Source organism: Calonectris borealis, chromosome 1 (assembly GCF_964195595.1).
Source record: "Calonectris borealis chromosome 1, bCalBor7.hap1.2, whole genome shotgun sequence".
NCBI lineage: Eukaryota > Metazoa > Chordata > Aves > Procellariiformes > Procellariidae > Calonectris > Calonectris borealis.
The window spans coordinates 68,734,319-68,753,904 of NC_134312.1; the positions used below are offsets into that span (position 1 = coordinate 68,734,319).

The window sequence follows — 19,586 nt, forward strand, 5'->3', positions numbered from 1 at the left end:
GAACAATTGCAAAAAGGCCATCATTCATTTCTACCAAATGAGATTATTCCAGGTCTGTGTCTTATTTTCTTTTTTGATTTGCAGCTGAACATGATCTTCTACTAGTGGCTTGGTCTTTGTAGCAAGTAGAAATTCCGTACTCAAACATTTTTGTTTCTGACCACTTCCAGGGGAGTTGTGGCCAGAACAGCTCGTGTGATGGTCTGTACTGTCTCCCCGTTACTCTGCCATTTAGATTTCTTATAGCACTCGTCCACACCCCAGAATGCAACAATGCAAGGCCAGCAGCTTCTGCAAACTATGCTTCTGCAAACTGTTGGTGACCTAAAGAAGAGTGGAGCTGAGCTCTGGCACTCACAGGCAGGGTAGAGACAGAAGTGGAATAGCTGGAGCCAGGCTGGGGGTGTCGCTGCCAGCACCTTTTAGTTGAAAGTTAGGAGGAAAGAAACTGGGGGGGAGGGGGTGTGAATGAACAATGTTAGAGTAGAGAAAGAATCAAGCCCAAACCTGCTTTCCAACATATTAACTATGAAAATAAGCTCGAGAGAAATATGACTAAAATAAAAACTGACAAGGGCATGTAGCCAATCTAGACGCTATATTTTCCTGGCTGGTAAAGTTCATAATTAGTGACGGAGATGTCAGGATTTACAGTTCCAACTCATAGTAGGCTCACCACAGGCAATCCAACTACATCTGTTTGTTTAATGCAACATATAGATAAGAATTATTATATATATCTGTATAAATAGGTGTATTTATTAATGGGATTTTGCGTTTGAATGTAGAGCAAGCAACTCTAAAAAGAATTCCTAAAGACGGATAAATCAGGCATTTGGTGGCTTCATGTGGCTTTGCTTTCAAAGTGTCATGTAGCAGGTAGAGAGCTGGAAGAGCAGAATGAAGACCCAGTGTTAGAGAGGGATGAGACAAAGATTCCTATCACCTGCAGACAGGGAGGTTATAGTTCATCTGAACAGGAAAAGCACTGATTGTGTTCTCTGGTAGACTACTTAAGAAATACCTTCTGTTTTCCATTAGCAATGTAACAGACAGCAGGGAGGCAGAAGAATGCAGTCACTGATACATAAGCATTCCCATGGACACACTCTCCTGGTGTATGTGCCGCAATGTTCTGCTTTCAGACAAAAGCATATTAGCCGCTGTTTCCTTTTATGCCTTGTAATAGGAAGAAGCAATAGACAAAATACAGTACAGCAAGGAATGTGTGTGCTTTCTTGTTCACTGTTACATAGATAACAAGTGCTAGAAAGCTTGAATGGATTAAAAATATAGGCAGGTTGTTCTTACTTATTCTCAAGCTGCTATGTTCATGAAGAGGAGGAGTCAGCATAAAATACAATGGATTCTGTGAAGTGAAAACGTGCTTAATTACACCTACAAAAGTTTGATCAGGAGGATGCTGTTTAAATCCATAGTGTCATGTACAAGCTGCAGACAGTTGTTAAACCATTTCAATCGCTGTGGGAATACTTTTTTTTTCTTGATGATATTCTTATTGTCAATATCGTAAGTCTGACTACTCACTTTCACAGCTTTCTGTAATTTAATTTATTATTCAAAATTTTAACCTGATAACTAACACAACTTACAGGAACAAAGTTCTCGAATGAAGCAGATTTTAATATATTGAAGTGGAAGATTTTAGGTTCTCTGTAGATCTCGCCCTACTTTGCCCATCCTGTTTTGCTGCAGAATTAAGCTGTTGGGTTGCTGGACTCCCAAGAAATCTTGAAGACAAAAGAAAACTTAGACAAATAAAAACAGCATTTGAATTTGTATGTTCTGATCTCATCTTGCAGTTAAGCCACAAATTTCCCTCCTCTGCCTTAGCTAGGGAAGAGGCATATGGACTGTTACAGAAGAAAGAGGTGCGAGTGCAATTAGTTATATTTAGGGGTGAGGGTTTGGGCGAGTGCTCTTGCTTTTGAAAGTAAAGGATTGACAAAACAGGTAAAATTCAAGCTGTATGTAGACACCCTCTTCAGCTGTGTCAAGGTACCACATTCCTGAACGTTTGTATTCCCAATGGTCGCGTTACAAGCTTCTCACAGTCCCACCAGTGTATTTCAGTTCTGATCTACAGTAGTCCCTGCTATTCCACACATGGTTCCCCACAAGCTTTTGCTCCACAGCCCATGTAAGCAAAAGTTGCCAGTGTCATGAAAAAGTACTTCTGGATCTGTTATGTAGAAAAATATTTTTGAACTACTGGCTCATTTTCAGTGCTTTAGGAATCCTACCAACCCTGCAATTCTTTGCTTCAGCTACATTATGGGGAAAATATTTTATTTAAACAGAGGTAACTAATGACAAAACTACTTTCCCTGTTTTGTGTTTTCTCTTGTTCTTTTCTTCTCGTCTGGATTTTTCCCAAGGTGAAGAGGGTGAACTCTGGAAATGATTAATCCATGGGATTTGTTCATGGTGTATAAAAATTTCAAAAAGAATTTGCTATATAAAAATGATTTCCTAATTGATTCTGTCAGAAATGAACTGCGTAAGACAGCTCTGTCAAAACAGCCAGAATCTCTTTCAGCTCCTCACGCATGTTGTTTTGTTTTGGTTTATGAGGAGAAAATGATGAAGGTTAGATTTAAATCCATTTTTTTGTCTTTAAAACAAATCTAAAGAAAACTGAGCCTGTCCCTGAGCTTTTGTGTTGTGGTCTTCTGAAGAAACCAAGTATCTCTGTGCAGCAGTGAACTGAGCTGAACTGAACCGAGGTCAGGCTGTGTCTTTTTGAGAACTTTCTTCTGTTTCCATTTAAAATAATGAAGGGAAGACATCAGTGATAAATTGTTCTGAATTTGGGAAAGCTTTGCACTTTCTGAGCCAAATTCATGCCTCATAAAACCCATTGCATTCGATGGTTACAAGATGGTTGTAGTTGAACCCTTGCGTTTGTTGCCAAACACACACAAATGGTCTGAACAAGAAGGTGTAATTCAATTTGCCATGCAAATACTTGCAGACTATATCATTCGGTATCTTAGTTTATTTCCATATCTTCCAATATCAGATATTTTGCTATATAGGAAAATTTTTCTTGTCTGGTAATGTCTGTCATAAAACCCAGATGCAGGGAGGCATCTGAGGACCCACTATGATCCACTCCATCTTTTGTTAGATTTGTCAGGTCCTCCTTGGAATAATTTCTTTTTAACAAAGATATGTGTTTACCCAGACTTTGAGCCCATCTTCTCCTGTGCAATGGTAGTTTGGGAAGTAGGTTTTGTTGGGTAGCATATTTGCATCTGTATGTAACAAAGTATGAAAATAATTTCCCATGCTCACATGAAAAATGTGATTGATAGGAGATAAAGGGCTACCTCCATTTAACTTGTTTTCCAAGCATATTTGTTATGTCCAGTTTGAAGTTTTGAGGGGGTCTTTGGTGGTGTTTTGGGGTTTTGGTTGGGTTTTTTTCAGAATTCCTTATTTTTTTGTGCCTTTGCAGGATCTACAAAGAACACTCAAGATCCATAGACCAGGCTAGCAAGCTAGAGTGTTTCTCAAATGAGTTAATTCCTTGGAAACTTTCAGATTCATTCTGTCTACTCTTCTTTGTAACGCTTTTGATACAAAAACAGTGAAATTTTGACCTGATGTTGTTTACTTTGACCCCAAGATTACTTGTCAATTCTATTTTATTTTCTTCTTGATATAGCTGTTCTTCCAGGGATTTTTCTCAAATATTTAAAGATTCATGGGTAAGTTGAGAAAAATCTACTGAATTATTTGATTGCAAAATGAAGATCGCTTATCTGCATTACTCTGTCTTGTAGTGAATATATACATGCAGCACATGTGCTAGCAGGGTAGTCAAGCTAACAGGGGAGTATCACAGCAGTCATGCCAGTGCCAAGTGTACGTATGGTGCTTTGTATTGGCATTGCTGTGTCAAGAAGATGCTATTCTCTTTTTTTTGCTTGCTCAGAGAAATCATAGGCATGTATGTGTAAGAAAAAGATTAGTGCTATTGATCGATGATCAACATGCATGTTGATGTATGATTCTGATGAGTAAGGCAAGTTGTGTAAGGAGGTAACTTTTACAAGATCAACTGATGTAGCTGGAAAAACAGACAAGCTTTTAGGGGTGCATAGAAGACTTTCTTCAAAATGGGAGCTGCAGATCTATTGCTAGGGAGAAATTTAGAAGGTATTCTCTGAAATTAGTTAAGTAAAGTTAATTACTTGGTTCTGCAAAAGAAAAGCAGTTGCTTCCTTCAGAGAAGAAGGGAATGTTAGCATGGAGAAAGGTGACCAGGTCATTAGCCCTTCTTCCTGGAGAACCCATAATTTAAAGCTGGTGGTTGTGGTGAATGAGTCCTATTACACATTGATTAAAACCATACTATATTCCGCAGAATATATCTGTTCTATGGATAGTCAGTATCGCATTTATCTCGGATCGACACTGCTGCACTTATACCACCCATTCACTTGTTTTCTTTTTCATATAACCACCTACATGTTTTTGCGTATTTACATTAGACACTGCTCAGACAAACTTTTAGACACCACAGTCTCTGTATGGGAGGTGTATTCATCTTTCACAGTAAAAGTGACCAAACATTTAGACAGGTCTCTCCAACCACATTCAGTTACAAGTACCTTTTCGTATCTATGCAATGTATATATATACGTATTTAAATGCAGACTCTTATCATAAAAAACTTTTAAATACAGTTACTCATATTTCAGCTGTATAGCAACAGCAGGACTACCACTGAAGAAGCAGTATTAATTTCATTCTAAAGCATTTTTTGCCCCAAAGACTTGCAAAACTACAATTAGATTCACATTTGTTATGCTCAAAGATAAAAAAAACCTGCAAAATCTCAAACAACCTGAACGTGTTATTTCCGAGTTGAATTTGTTCTGGAATATGTTCCCAAATGTCTTTATCAGTTGGTAGAGATGGTTTGGGTTTGTATCAGAGATTTGTCAGGCATTTCATGTTTCTACTTCAGCGTTGTAGTGATTGCCTTTTTCAGTGAAACAGGTTGTCAAACTTAGCTGGCCGTTAACAATATTCTGAACTTGAGGGTACATGAAGCAGACTTCATTCCATGCATTGATGAGGATGACCTAAACCTATCAGGGCAATTAATGAAGACTGGCTGCTTTAGAAGATACTCCAGGGTTTGGTCTGTTTACCCACTGTTTTCCTAGAAAGCTCTACAGCTCTGGGCTGATCATGAGAACACGATGTGGTTTATGAATCCAGCACTGCCCTGCCTTTCCACTTAGCGAATGCTCTTACACCCTCTTGAGATAAGGCAGTGGCAGCTCTGCTGTGTGGGAAGCACAGTGCCTCTTGCTAAGTGGCAAGTTCAAATTAGATATGGCAGGAACGCAGATATAAGGGCATTTCCGAGTTGACTGGCAGGGTTTAATGGATCCCAAGTGAGAGGAATGATTGCTCTGCGAACAGCTTTGGGAAGGCTGCTAGTTAAGAACTTTCACACGCCTCATTTGGCCTGTTTCCAGCTTGAGGTAAGGGGGGAAGGGTACTTGGAGGAATGTGCTTCAAAAGGGGACTTATCTCTGAGCAATCAAATTCGACTGTTGTATGAAAATCTTCCATCCTTACTTGCTAGATAGCTCTGCTTTCTCTTTATCGGGGAGGGTTTCTGTTCACAAAGAACAGCTGGGGAGGTTGGCAAGTCGGATTTTTTTCAGACTGAAACCTGCACATCTGATGGATATTCAGTACACTGCGGTATCTGAAAAAGAATACAAGGCAGCTGCTACATTGATTGGACAGCTAGTTATTAGACATTGACTACTTAATTTTCACATTTTTATAAAACAGTATTTTTTTAAGATGTGATATTCCATCACTCCACCCTCTGCGGGCAAACCGAATAGTAAGAAAGATAGCAAAGACATCAGTTAAATAAGAAGCATCACTTTTTTTCACCTGCACAGGCAGTACACTTTCAGATCATAATCTAGGTAACCCAAATTATAAGAAATTGGGGTAAATAGTGCAAATTCAGCAAACAGGCAAAGCTGATGGATATAATTGGCTAAATACAGTTGTGCTTGGTGATGGAAGTGACATGTAACTGTGCTGATGCTACTAAAATATCCCTTCCTATTGCCCTGTATGCAAAAGAGCAGAGTATGCTGCCCTGCTGCAGTCTGCAGTCTTGATACATCATATTTTTATATCTGTACATATCTGTAAACAGATGTTGCCCCAAGGCTGCAATAGCAGTCGGGTTTTTAATAAAGCATGTGAGCTCACTCTCTCCGCAGGCGTCTTGTCTGTCTCCTCTGCCACAGCTGCCGTGTCGCTGTGGCTTTCCGTAGCTCCTGCCGCCCTGATGTTCTGGTGTAGGCTGCTGAGCGCAGCTACGCGCTGCAGGACAGGGAGCCTGACATTAGTTAGCTGCTTAGCCATGGCTCTCAGATCCTCTCACCCTACAGAAATTAATCTGTGTAGAACAGTGTTAGAAGCAAAATAAGTGAGCCCTGACAGCCTCACTAAAAGGGGTGGAAGCCAGAGTCTTTGTTGAAAGTAGTGCCAGCACCCTGTTCCTGTTGACTCAGAGATTATCTCACTCCTTATTCATTAGCAGGGCCAGAGGTGTCCTACTGAAAAGATATCCCCCGCTGCTAACAAACAGCAGGTGCAGCCCCTGCCTGGGAACACGAAGACAAGTTGCCAGTATCGCGGCAGGGCTTTCCAGCTCTCCCAGCTGGTGCACATCAGTGCCTGTAGCTTCAGCACCTCATTTTATGGGTGGAGGTACAGAGCCCGATTCTTCCTTCATTTTTCATCAGCTGTAAACCTTAGAGTTTTGTATTACTGCAGTTTTGAACACATGCCCGTGAACACCTAGAACAATATGAAACAGTATTCTTGTGCGAGGGCATAGTGAGGGATTCCCGGAATGTATTTATGCGCTTGAGCTCTATAGTTTTGTAAAACAAATGAAAAATGGGTCTTCAAATACTTTTTATGGGAACTGGATGACTCCAGTTTGGGTTGCAATGAGGAACAAGGGTTAGATTCAGATTGGGTAAAGTATAATGAAATAAAATAGTACTTATTAAAGTCCTTTGATTTTAGTTTTTTAGTCTATTGTATAGAATCTGGCTTGTATAATAAATGAAAATCATTGCCTTTTCAAAACTATAGAAAACTGTATCTTAACTTTCTGGTTAAGATATGTCTCTATCCAGTTTCTACAGTAGAGGTATGTTCATCTTAGAAACGAACATCTTGGCATCATTTGAAACTATTCTCTTTAGAACATGTTTATTGCATACTTACATTAGAATGAAATGTTTGTTGGCAAAACAAGTTAAAATCTACATTGCTATTGCCTTAGTTGCGGGCAGACACCTTTTATCGGAAAAATTAATTTTCATTAAAGCAGGGAGTTGAAATAGTTGACTGAAGCACTGCTGGATAATCAGTACAGTTAATGCATTCTATTTAATACTGTTTCATTTTTCACCTATATCATTATTAACTCCTATATTAATAGATAGCTACCGTCACCACATCCCCTTCCCCTAGTGTACTTGGTTTCTTTCTGCTTCAGCTGGATGGTTGCTGGGTTATTGGGATAGGAGTACTCGGGGGGAGGGAGGGTGTTCAGGTTTCTTTCAGTATGAAGCTGAACAAGATCGTATCTTAGAGGTTGATCTTTGCCTTTGCCACTGCTTGGCTCTCAGGCTGTTCCTCACTGTCTCTGTTCTCTTATTTCAGATAATTCAGCCCCTCTTAGAACTTGATCAGAATCGCAGCAAGTTGAAGTTGTACATTGGACATCTGACAGCCCTCTGCCATGACCGTGACCCCCTGATTCTGCGTGGACTCACCCCGCCTGCTTCCTACCACCTGGATGATGACCGGGCAGCTTGGGAGAAAGAGCTGCAGAAGATGACCCAGGAGCAGGTGAGTTTGTGGTCTGAAGCGCTGAACAAGGGCCTGAACTGTTGATATAGGTCTTACTGATGTGCCATACCAAAATGTTGGGAAACCATTCTGTAAGTGGTGAAAACAGATAGCAAAGATCCACTCTTCAGCTGACAGAAGGAGTCAATAATTTTTTTAATCATTGCCATTTAATACTGATTATGGAATTTCATCTGTTCTTTTATCTGTGCTTGAGGCCGTGCATCTACACACTTACGGGAAATCAAACTGCAAGATACCACTTTTGCCATGTTTTACCTGTTAACAAATTTTAGCTGCTTTTTATAACTTAATGTAGTCATAGGGATCTTAAATCTTTTTTTAATTACATTAACCATTTATATTTTAATTGGCACATTTTTATGAGTCACTTTATGTAAATGAATACAATGTCCTTACCTTCTGTTACAGTATGTTCTGCCAGTAATTTTTTCTGCTTACCACCTTACCTGGATACCTAAATCAAGATTTGGACCCAGTGTGCTAGATGCAATACACCCATGCTTGTGCACACAGAAACATGGTGATTTCAGAAGTCCAACAGTGTATTTCCAGGAGTTTTGGAATACAGAACTGAAAGGGTTTAATAACAGCTTGTCTGATGAAGTCTCTACAGAGACTGTCAATCTAGCTATAATTTAGCTACTGAAATAATCTTCCTTTCTCCCAGCTCTGGTGATGTCTTGCCTTCCTTAATCCCTTCACTGGCAGTTTGTATCTCTTGTTTTCATACTATAATTCATCATTCCCCACAACCCTTTTTTCTCATTCCTTCCTATTTTTCTTTTCAACTTTTTAATTTTACTCCTATATTACAGAATGCCTTTTTTTTTTTTCTTCAGTGAAACTAATATAAGGAACTTGTACCAGAAATAAATGTGACTAATTTTGTCTTTTTGACCCTGCCTTTGGATTGTAAGGCCAATTCTTTCACTAAATTATTCACTTTCATATGTCTACACTGAACTCTATCCGGTATGCACACAAACTAGTGTAAGGCCTATATAGTTAAAAGCGGTTTTGTGGGACAGTGAGCCCACACTGAACCCTTCAGCTCTGGTTTTCTTCTTTTGTCATGTTTAAGCTCATTTCCTTGCACTTTCAACTTAAGGCTGAATTTTGATCCAAAAATTGGAGAGAGCAGCTCAGCAGCCAAATTACAGGAAGCCAACAGAAGCATGTCTAACAATTCAGAAAGAAGAGCAGACCTCTGGAGATAAATATGCCTGTAACAGGGTCTAGATGGTACAGGACAGTTGATCTCCATCTTTGTACCTGTCTTCATACATTTATTTGATTCAGCATGTGCTGTGTGCCTCACTTGATATCTACATTTGCCTCTGTAGGCCTGACGCATTCCTTTTCCCTGCAGAGTCTGATAGCCCCTACGCACCCAGAGTCAGCATTTTATTTAGCTCTGGGGTTCTGTAATCACTGATGTAGGATTAAAAGTTTTTCAGTATAATGCATGCCATCCTCATATATTAAAGAGGTACAGCTCCTACGTTATAGATCAAAACACAAGGCATACCATTTTGAACCACCTTGTCTGTCAGATTGGGATGAAGCATTGGATGACAAAACCTGTAGCACATATGGGAGGCATCTCTGAAAACAAAAGTAAAGTCTGGATATGGGCAAAGCTTGCATATCCCTGAAATAAATCCAGTAGTCTATTACAGCTGTGATGGTCTTCGAATATAATCAGGATCTGTGGGGATATCTTCTATTTGATCAAGAGAATGTAGGTAAGGAAAATAGAAGAGGCTTTCTTTGGCAAGTTCTTCTGAATAGACAGTCAGCTCAAAACAGCATCTGCTTTTTCCAGTTCTGTGTATTCGTCTAATAGAAGATAATATTTCTCATTCAAACTTTGCTAGTCCATTAGCAACATTTATGGGTTACACAGTAAAGAAAGCATTTAAGTATAAATTGTGAGAAAAAGAATTGTCTAAGTTGTCCTGGAGAAGAGAAAAAATGTATTTTTCTATCCTCTCCCGTTATTGTCTTAATTCTGCATTGCTATCGCCACAGTTGTTTAAAGTTACTACTCCATTTGTGATTCCCACGAGTAACTAACATCTGCTAAAATAAAATGTAGCCGTGTCTTCTGCTTTCCCATACTCACTTAGATTGTATTTAACAAGCTTCAGTTGCAAAATACAAATTAATGATATATTTCAATTTACAAAGCACATTTTTCATTTAAGTCATGGAGCTTTTCTGTTTCTAACTGCAGAATTTCCTTCGTGTTTAAAGTATTCCCATGGGGGGTGGGAATCAGTTCTCCAGATTCACAGAAGCCCATCACAGAATACGCATTTTGCATCTTTGGAATTTTAATGAGTTTTGTAAATTACTTCAAATCCAGTGCATTAAATTCACTCCTGTCCCTTCTAATATGATCTTCTGTAGATAATGCTTCACAAGCCTCAGTGGGAAAAAAATAATCCTCTTGAATGTTAAGAAGTGCTAACATGATTAGGGAGGATACATTTAACTGAACACCAGTAATATTTCAGAATGATGCCAATGTATCCACTTCTCACCAATGAGATTATTTAGTTTGTTTGGGTTTTTTTTTTCAATAAATAGTTGAGAATTCATTTTCATGCTGCTGCTTTCGGAGCTGTGATTTCCCACTGCAGCAACTATTATTGGCAAAGGTTGGTCCTGCTGTGTTTCAGCATAGCCAATATACCCTGTAGGTGTCTCATACCTGACATAGTAGGAGTTTTACATGGCTTCTTCTGGTAGGTAAAACTAGTGGATGAAGTAGATGTAAGCTTTTCACTCTTCCAGCACATCCACAGTGACTCACAGAAACTAATGCACAAGTCATTGTCGGAAGAGCGTCTGCCAGCATCAACACCATGGTTCTAAGGGGAATTCGTTGCCACATAAATAATTTTGTGGACTTTCAGAGTTTGATTGATAATTGGTACCTCTCATGTATAATAGTTTCTTTATGCTACCATTCAGCTATATTCCGTAGTGACTTCAATTGATTTTAATCAAAATGTGGGGCCAAGATGCTATATCATTCTTTGTTGGCATTTTATCAAAGACATTTTGTAAAGCTGACTTACTGTAGTAGAATTTTGGTCCATTTGTAAATGAAGGCCTGAAGCCAGTACTTTATGAGTATATGGTATCTCAAAACCTAATCTAAACTAGTATACTAGACTAAGTTGTGGACAATAAAGAATCTACGGTGCTTGGAACCATGTCATTAAGTTATTCATGTGGTGGAAAATATTCCTTTGAGTCAGTTCTGACCCGATGTCCCCAAAGAAGTTAACCAGCACTGTTTCTGGAACTGTCCTGCTTCGACCCATTTATGTCGTGTTCAACTTTTCTTATTAAAACATTGAAGTTACCAGAAGGAAGGATGTTCCAAATCTCAACACTGAGAAATAAAAATTCCATTCATTCATTATAAATAATTGCATTATCCTAGCAATTTTTATTAAATACAATATTTTCTTTCACTTTGTCCTAAACATATCATTATGTTAATATTCTTGGGCTCGGTAGAACTACTGCTACGTTTCACGTTTCAGATGGTTGCCTTTAAGTGAGGGATTTTATTCCTATATGAAAGGAAACGACATTAAGAACATAATGATATGGTCTACATTTGTATTTATAGTTCGGTTTTTGTTTTTCTCTTATCTTTACAAAAGGAAAGAATGGAGTAGAAACAGGAACTTGCTGAAATCGTCATTTTCTAGTGGCGTGCTGTGCTAGTGATTGAAAGGCAGCAGTGCGAAAAAGTAAAAAGACAACCAAAGAGAGCAACCAGATATTAGTAGTAGGCGACAGTGTTTGTTCCATTAATAGCTTAAGCAGTATTATAAATGTTTCTTTTTTCTTCAAATCCAGCTCTAAAATGTGCAGAATCTCATATTATGGAGAGCTGCTTATTTTCAATAGGTCCTACAGTCGTTCTGAAAAAATATTTCTTCCAACAGAAGAGGACCGATCCAACTAAAATAATTTTCTTAACCCTAGGAATAGGAGGAGGCGGCATTTTACTCCCTACCATTGGTGGCTCTTTCCAGCCATGTCTGACACGTCCTGGCTTCGTCCAGGCTGCTGGAGGTCCTGCCTATTTCTGCTGGCCCCCAGGCACCATTTTTTCCCCACGCAATCAACCTGTTCCTCTTTCACCAGAGGTTTCTAGCAGCATTTGCATTGTGACCTGGGCATCAACAGCAGCCTGTAGGACCTGGGCAGATTATTTCCATGAGATTATTTCCATATTTCCTCTCAGAGGACGCCTGCTATGGGAGCTTGTCTCACCCCACGACTAACATGGTGTTGCACCTATGACTGCTTCGGCTGTGAGTTACAGAGAGAGGCGCTTCTGAAAAATCTTTATGGTCGTAGAAGTGCCTTTGTAGTGAAGAAAGGTTGTCTTCCCTCTCCCTGTGTACCAGCTTCAGCCAAAGCACAGACCATCTAGGGATGCCTGCTTACTAATCCTCTTCCAAGAAATCAGGAATGTCTTTTCTGCTCAGCTGCTCGAAGCAGAGGAAGGAAAAAGGTGATAATGTCGCTTCACTGTATCAGTCACAACCTGCTGTATCAGCTAAATAGTCATGGCTTGGTTCCAAGGAGCATAATTTACATTGCACATAATTCACGTTTCACTCTCAGCAAAGTTAATGTTAAGCTTTTTGTACGAAAGGACACCAAACTGCATGTATGTAGCTTTCAAATTCCATTTTAAAATTGCATATATGCTTGCTGAATTTTGAAAGTATTAAACACACATTTTGATTTGTTATACAAACAATATTGTAAGCGGGATAAACTTTACTCTAAATTACAAATAGCTATTTTATAAACATCCTGTGTACTTCTTTGTTCAGATTCCACTTGCGTTCTTACTTCTGTATCATCTATGAGAAATTACTCAACTTATTTAGTTTCTGTAAAGAAATTACTCTGCCATGTTTTGCATTTAGTCATTCTAAATTACTCTATTACTTCAGAGTTTACCCTGTCTTTCTTCTCTGACTGCTCTTCCATTAGCTTGTTATCTTCCCACCTGATTTATGTCATTTATTTTTAATTTGTAATCTTATGGGAATGCATAATGTATTTTAACGTTAAACAGCCCACTTCTGGTCTCTGTTAGAAATTAGAAGTAATAATTGCAACAATTTATATCCTTCTTCATGTGCAAATGTATTTCCTGAGTTTAGTTGAGAAAGTAATGGGTGTAGGTATTCTCTAAAATTATTACATTTTGTAGCATTTTAAGCTTTTACATTAAATTAATGTTTTGGGTGAGGATGAGAACTTGGGATGAGTGTCATAGTTCTTAAATACTGGTTGAAGTCACAAACATTATCCATAAGTTGACCATATCCACAATGCCATAACATTATCCTTTTTTATTGGTGCATGGAATTGCTAATTTTAATTAAAATATATACTATCAATCAGTATCATTAACCATTCCTAACTTGAAAAGAGATATAAAGGGAAAAACATTGCTTTCAGGACATGCTTAAGTGTTTCGTGTGTGTGTGGTCTGTCTAAAATTTACTGTGGTCTCATTTCAAGCAGTTCCTACAAGCAGATGGTGTACCAACATGAGCTATTACCATATTTTTTCGAGGGCAGCTCACCTCTCTGTATGTCTTGCTATTAGTAACAAGATCTGTTACTCTGTGCCTTGCTCAGAGACTGTGGTCCTCGTGGAAGCTTTTTGCAGCATCTCCTGGTATGGGCTACTGCTATGGGTTCTGCTTGGCTGTGCAGGGGTCGCTGGGGCATCCTTCCTGGAGAAAAGGAACCACACGCAGGAGCAGCTGGCTCCTCTGCTGGCTTGTTGGGCTCACTGCATTGCATGGACCAAAATATTCCGTGGAAATTTCTTCCTTGGAATATCTGTCAGAAATTTCAGAGCTATCAGGATTCTCCATGACTTCGTAATAAACGAAACAAACTTCCTCTTGAAGAGAAATAAGTAACGTGGAAAGAGTAGAAAGGGCTCCAGCTCTGATCCTGAAATAACTGGATACATATAACTTCACCATTTCATTCAAGTACTGCCTGCTTGGTCCTTTCTTCTCTGTTTTGCGCTGTGCAGGTACAAAACCATAACTGCCCACCAACCCTCTGTCCTAGCAGTTAAAAAGTTTTCCCAAAACTCATCAGCTAGGACATATAAGAGAGGTATTTAAGATTTGCCTTGTAGGGGACGCAGAGGCTTCATTCATCAGCAGAGAAAGAAAGGGGCAAGGCACAAGCCCAGCACGAAGGGTGCATCACAGAGTAATTCTGGCAGTGGCTAGCAGTCCGGCCTCAAGAGAGAAAATCATCACCTACGGTGATGCATTGCAACTGAAACTAGGAGAAGCAGCCGCCTGACTCTTTTTCTCAGTCCCTTTAAGGGGCAGAATTGTGAGCTGTTAGGGATTAGGGTTGTGGGGTTTGCCTGCATTATGCATGGTTAGGTCAGCTACCTGGCCCTAGCAGCTAGCCCTGTGGTACAGGCAATAATTATTATTATTTCTGCTTAGCCACAGAATAACAACTTTCTGTACACTCTAGCAGCGTTAATTTTCAGTGTATAATGTACACCAGAGTTTATATGAATAGAAAATTGTCCTCTGACTGCTGCTGTTGCTGGAGGATGGATGTATTAGTGCAAGTGCAGGATTTGCAGGAAAACTTCTGCAGTCAAATGCAAAATATAACTTACAGGCATTTATTTTATTCCTTCTTCCCTTTTATATAATTTTGAAATTCATTCATTACCAAGGAAATAAGAGTATTTCTGCAAGAAATTTAAAACATATTTCTAAAGTTTACGTGATTTTAAAAGACAAGAGAGAATGTTTAATTTGAAATCTTACTTTAATAAATGCATGTGGTTTAAATATTTTGAAAAAGCTAACATAAAACAAAATTTCCAGATAAAGCAAAAATATTTAAGGGTCTACATTAAAAATTTCTTTTTTTTTTCCCCCTAAGTTTGGCAGACTGGGATTTCCATATTCCTATCCCTTTCTTTTGGCCCTTTTATAGGTCTATAGTTGAGAAATAAAGGTTTGTATGTAATTGGCTCCCACTATTTCAAACATACATATTTACACTGGTTGGTCTGGGAAGATGCAAAAGCTCTTGACAATTTGCCTGAGATACAGTGTAGTTTAACTTATTTTGAGATAAAACAAAGGTTAAGATTAAATCAGTTGAATTTCTTTTTGATTTATTTCTGTTACTTTAAGCTCTAAATGTATTTTTCAGACTAACCATAGCCTGATCCAGTAACACGTAAACTTTGGAGAAACATTCCAGATCCCGGTATTGTAGCCTTACAGAAGTCCTGCAGTTAGCTTTCTTTTTATGCTGCTTTACAAGCACCTCATATTCTGTATTCAGTTTTACTGTCCATAGCCTGAGATGAGATACTACTTTATTTTTGTTTGCCTTTTTTTCATCAGTGTTTTTGTGCAATTGTTAACAAGAGGAAAATAACACTTTGGGGAGTAAGCCTTCTCCATATAAATAAATTTTAAAGGATCTTAGCTTAACGTTGCCTTGTTTATGTTATGGGATAAGCAAAGGCCACGAAGGTTCTGCGGAGCAGCACCACAATTCACCTGGTGTGCATATAAAACCATAGCATCCTGTTTCTTAACTATGAAGTTATCTTCCCTCTGAATGTCAATTAATCTTTAAATGAGTTCTGGGATATCTTGGACAAGAGAAGCACAATGCAAGCTAAATTCGTGGTGAATTGTTTGCGATTGTTTTCACTGATGGAGTTTAACTATAAATGGAAAAGTATTCCTATCATGACTTGCTCTAAACCCAGGAAGGAAGGCAGCAGTGGTGAAAAGTGTCTGAATCTGTTGCAGATTATCTGCAAGCTTCCATTCCCCTGAGATGCTGAAGGTCCTTTCTGTGCTTCTATCCAAAGATAAATACTATGAAGCACTTCTGGGGTCCTTGCTATCCTTTTCTTTCTGAGCTGTCTATTTTTACTTGTCATCAACTAGGCAAACATATCTGGCCCTGCCTTCTCTTTTTCGGTCATTTCCATGAGGCAAGTGTATGAATCTCTTCATATCCTCGGCTGAAAATGCCAACAGAAAAGGACTGTTAACACTCCTTTATTTTCATAGAAAAATGGCATGGGGAAGATAACACCATTTCTGTTGACATTCACAGGAAGAAAAGCTAGGAAACCAGGAGCGGAATTGGTAGTAATACTTTTAGAGAAACTTCCCTAAAATTTGGACTGCCAAACGTCTAGGTGAATCAAGTTATACCACGGAGAACTGGATGTTCCCCATTAAGGCGTTTGTCTGAATGAGGAGTGACGTATGCTTCTCACAGCTGTTTCTGAAAGGAATGATGTAAACGGAGATGACATACATGATATAGAAATGCTGCAACCAGCCACATAGTCAATTAAGATGTCTTTGTTTAAGTAGAAGTCACATTATTAAACCTAGATGTTCTGAAGCTAGCAAACTCAACGCAACTATCATTGCTACTTTTTTCAAAGATGTTTCATCACAGACATCTGCCAGCCAGCTGTGTAGACTTTCTGTCTGCGCTAATTTGCAAAGTATTATTGCTGGCCTTCAGCATTCAGAGCTGTCTCCTTTTAGGCTCTTGATGGTCAAAAACTTATTTCTTGGAAATATTTTCTTCTTCATCTGGTTAAGTTGGTTACTTTTGTTTGATTGTGTTTGATTTATTTTAGCTTTGGCATGGGCTTATTGTGTTGGGCTTACCTTGATTTTTGAAGGAATCTTATAAATACATAAATGCTGACTAGTACAGCAAGAAACTGAGACGTCACTGACTTTGCAGTACTGCCCCGCTGAAGACAACATCCTGCAGGATTCTCCCTTTCCACCAACCTCCTTTCCGTTTTGAAGGTTTGTCTCTTGGAGGTGCTTTTATATTTGATTATTTAATTGCTTTGTCCTTTCCTGGAGTTTCACCTGGAGGATTTGGCTGAAACGCCTGGAGGAGGGCTGCTGGCTGGGCAGGTGGTGGTGCAGGACCCGCAGGGAGCCGGCCCCTGCTTTCCCTGCTAACACTGCCCTCTCCTGGTTCTGCTCCTGCGGACCGAGAGCCGAGGCCCCTTGCAGGAGCCGGATGAAGAAAAGGAGAATTACATCGTGGGCTGCTTCTCCCGTTGCTTGCTGTCTCTCCCGACCTCCACGACCTCCCACCCTTCTGATGAATGGCACCGCGAAATCTTTGCGCTGGCCCGAGAAGACGAGGCAGCCCTGTCTCAGAGTTCAACGTTCAAACCAGTCCCGTGAATTTACCAGCAGTTAGGTGGTTTGCAGGCTGCTGTAACTGGGGCCGCCTGAATGGCTGGGGTTTCACTAGGCTGAGCAACCTGAGACTCAGAGGTAGTCCCTGAAACCCAGACTCCTGGCTTTTAATATCCAGCACTGCTCCTAGCTGGCTGTGCCGACTCTTTCAATCCTGCTTGCTGACTGGACCTCTCCTAGGCTTATCCATCCATTGCAAGTTTCCGACTAATAACTCTGCCAGGCTCTTGGAACCAGGCTAATCGCCTATCCACAGCGTGCCGTTTCTGAGCCATTATGGGTTACTGCTGAATTCCCCCCCTCCTCCCCTTCTCCCCCGAGAGCCCTTACAGAGCCCGGAGTGCTCCCCTCCCTCTCATTTTCTCCACTTCCCCGGCTCATGTCACTCCGCGGAGCAGGATCAGGTTGCTTTTGCATTGTGATTCTTGGCATGAGCCCCTCTCGGATTCGTATAGCTGTTCTGTGAGTACAGCAGCCAGTAGGAACAAAGCACATACGAACACATTAAACTAACATTCAGCACGCAAAGCCCAAATAATTTACTATATGCTACCCTGCCTAGTAAAGGGAATAGTGTAGCAGGCTTACCCTTTTAATTTCCTTTCTCTCACTTCTGTGTGTAGAAGTCTATACCATAACTTCCTTAAAAAGCATTTGTATTTATTCTATAGTCGTTCTTAGGCTGTTTGTTTTTAGGCAGTATTTCTTGCAGTAACAATCTCCTTTGCTTGATACCATCAATAAACAAGGGATGTAGTGTTGTATCTGATTAGAATTTTAATTGTAGAAATATAACCTTTCCCACTGCATTGTGCTTTTACGGTGGTGAAATGGTCCCTGTTGCCCTGCTGCCTGACACCTCTCTCTTTTTAAAACCTACAATTAGCAGTGTTACAGAAGTACAAGATCAAGAAATGTGCATACTGATGACCAGTTATCCCTTCATGGGTGAAAAATTCCAATTTGACATCCTTTCCATGTCACATATGAACACAGTAGAGTTCCAATGAAAATATTAATAACTTAGGAATAAGAAATGTTATGGGACTGTCAATATTAGAAAAAAATAAATTTAAAAGAAGGTTCAAAAATAGATAGGCTAATTGCTACAGCTTCTCAAAATGACAAAGAAATTTGGATGCAGAAGCTTGCAATAAACTTAAGAATCCATCTAAGTGTATGTACCTGCTACAAATATGGTTGTCATATTAATAGAGAATATACTTTATTAGAAGAAATCATATCACTGAAAAAAGAGAAGAGTTTTTTGGATATATAGTATGTGAAAGAGCTATATGCTTGAAAGCTTATCCAATCTATCTATATCATCTGGTCTAGAAAGAGATGCTGCTTCTCCTTGTTCTATTAGATCCTTAGACCATCATGAGTACAGTAATCCCTAAAATGCTTGCACAAATTACAGCCTTCCTTGGGATTCTGCACAGTTCACAGGCTAGCATGGACTTTATCAATTGCTGGTCAGATAAACAGATTACTTGAAGGCAGATGTTTTCTGCTCTTCATTAAGACTCTGTGGGCCCCTAATTCTGGCAATGGCATTAGACTCAGAGCTAAAAATTATGTTCACATATACCTCAAGATGTTGTGTGGTGTGGTTTGTAACACCGCTTGTTGGAAAAACAGTTTATAGACTGTAGACAGAGTGAATAAGATAAAGTTTTGAAGTTCCATGTCATTCTGAGCCAATTGTAATCTCAACAAAGAATGATCCAACAGGAAATGCAGTGTTCGTAAACAAAAACCCGTATATGCTCCACCACAATTGTGTATAGTCATCTTATGACTGAGCTAGGAAGCACAGTCTCTGAAAATTATTAATTCTGCAGAAAAATTAGAATTCTGGTTAATTCAGAGTGTGTTATATATAATTATGTAATGTCTCTACTGATTTGTTGTAGGAAGTAATTCTGAAGTAATGTCCTATGAAACATCCTGTTATTCATGAATAAAAGTCAAACTATTCAAAATAATGTACGAGCAAAATGCTGTATTGGTTCTGGAACATAGTTGCTTTCAGAAGAACAGAGGAAGCTTTTCTAATAGTTATTGTAAAACAATTTATTCAGGAATAGTTAAGCCAGTTAGTTTTCTCATGTTGACATGGCCTTAACTGGGAAGGTCACAAGCCTGGTCCTGTAGTGAGAAAGTGAAATAAAGAGGGGGAGAGCATCCAGTTTCTGGCGAGGGAGTCACCAAGGGAAGATGCCAATCCTGGAAGTGCCCGGCATGTTATGCCTCTGCTAGCTCCCTTTCTAAAAGTGGTGGTTTAGCTTAGAT

At 39.4% G+C, this 19,586-nt stretch overlaps 1 protein-coding gene across 5 annotated transcripts in view; it reads left to right on the forward strand.

The window, feature by feature from the left end:
* Positions 1-19,586, forward strand: part of ERC1 (ELKS/RAB6-interacting/CAST family member 1) — a 296,218-nt gene that overhangs the window by 269,749 nt on the left and 6,883 nt on the right. For all 5 annotated transcript variants that reach the window (XM_075159301.1, XM_075159329.1, XM_075159320.1 and 2 more), the window contains one exon: positions 7,756-7,944. In XM_075159301.1, coding sequence (XP_075015402.1) covers positions 7,756-7,944 — 189 coding nt within the window. The remainder of the gene's footprint in view (positions 1-7,755; positions 7,945-19,586) is intronic.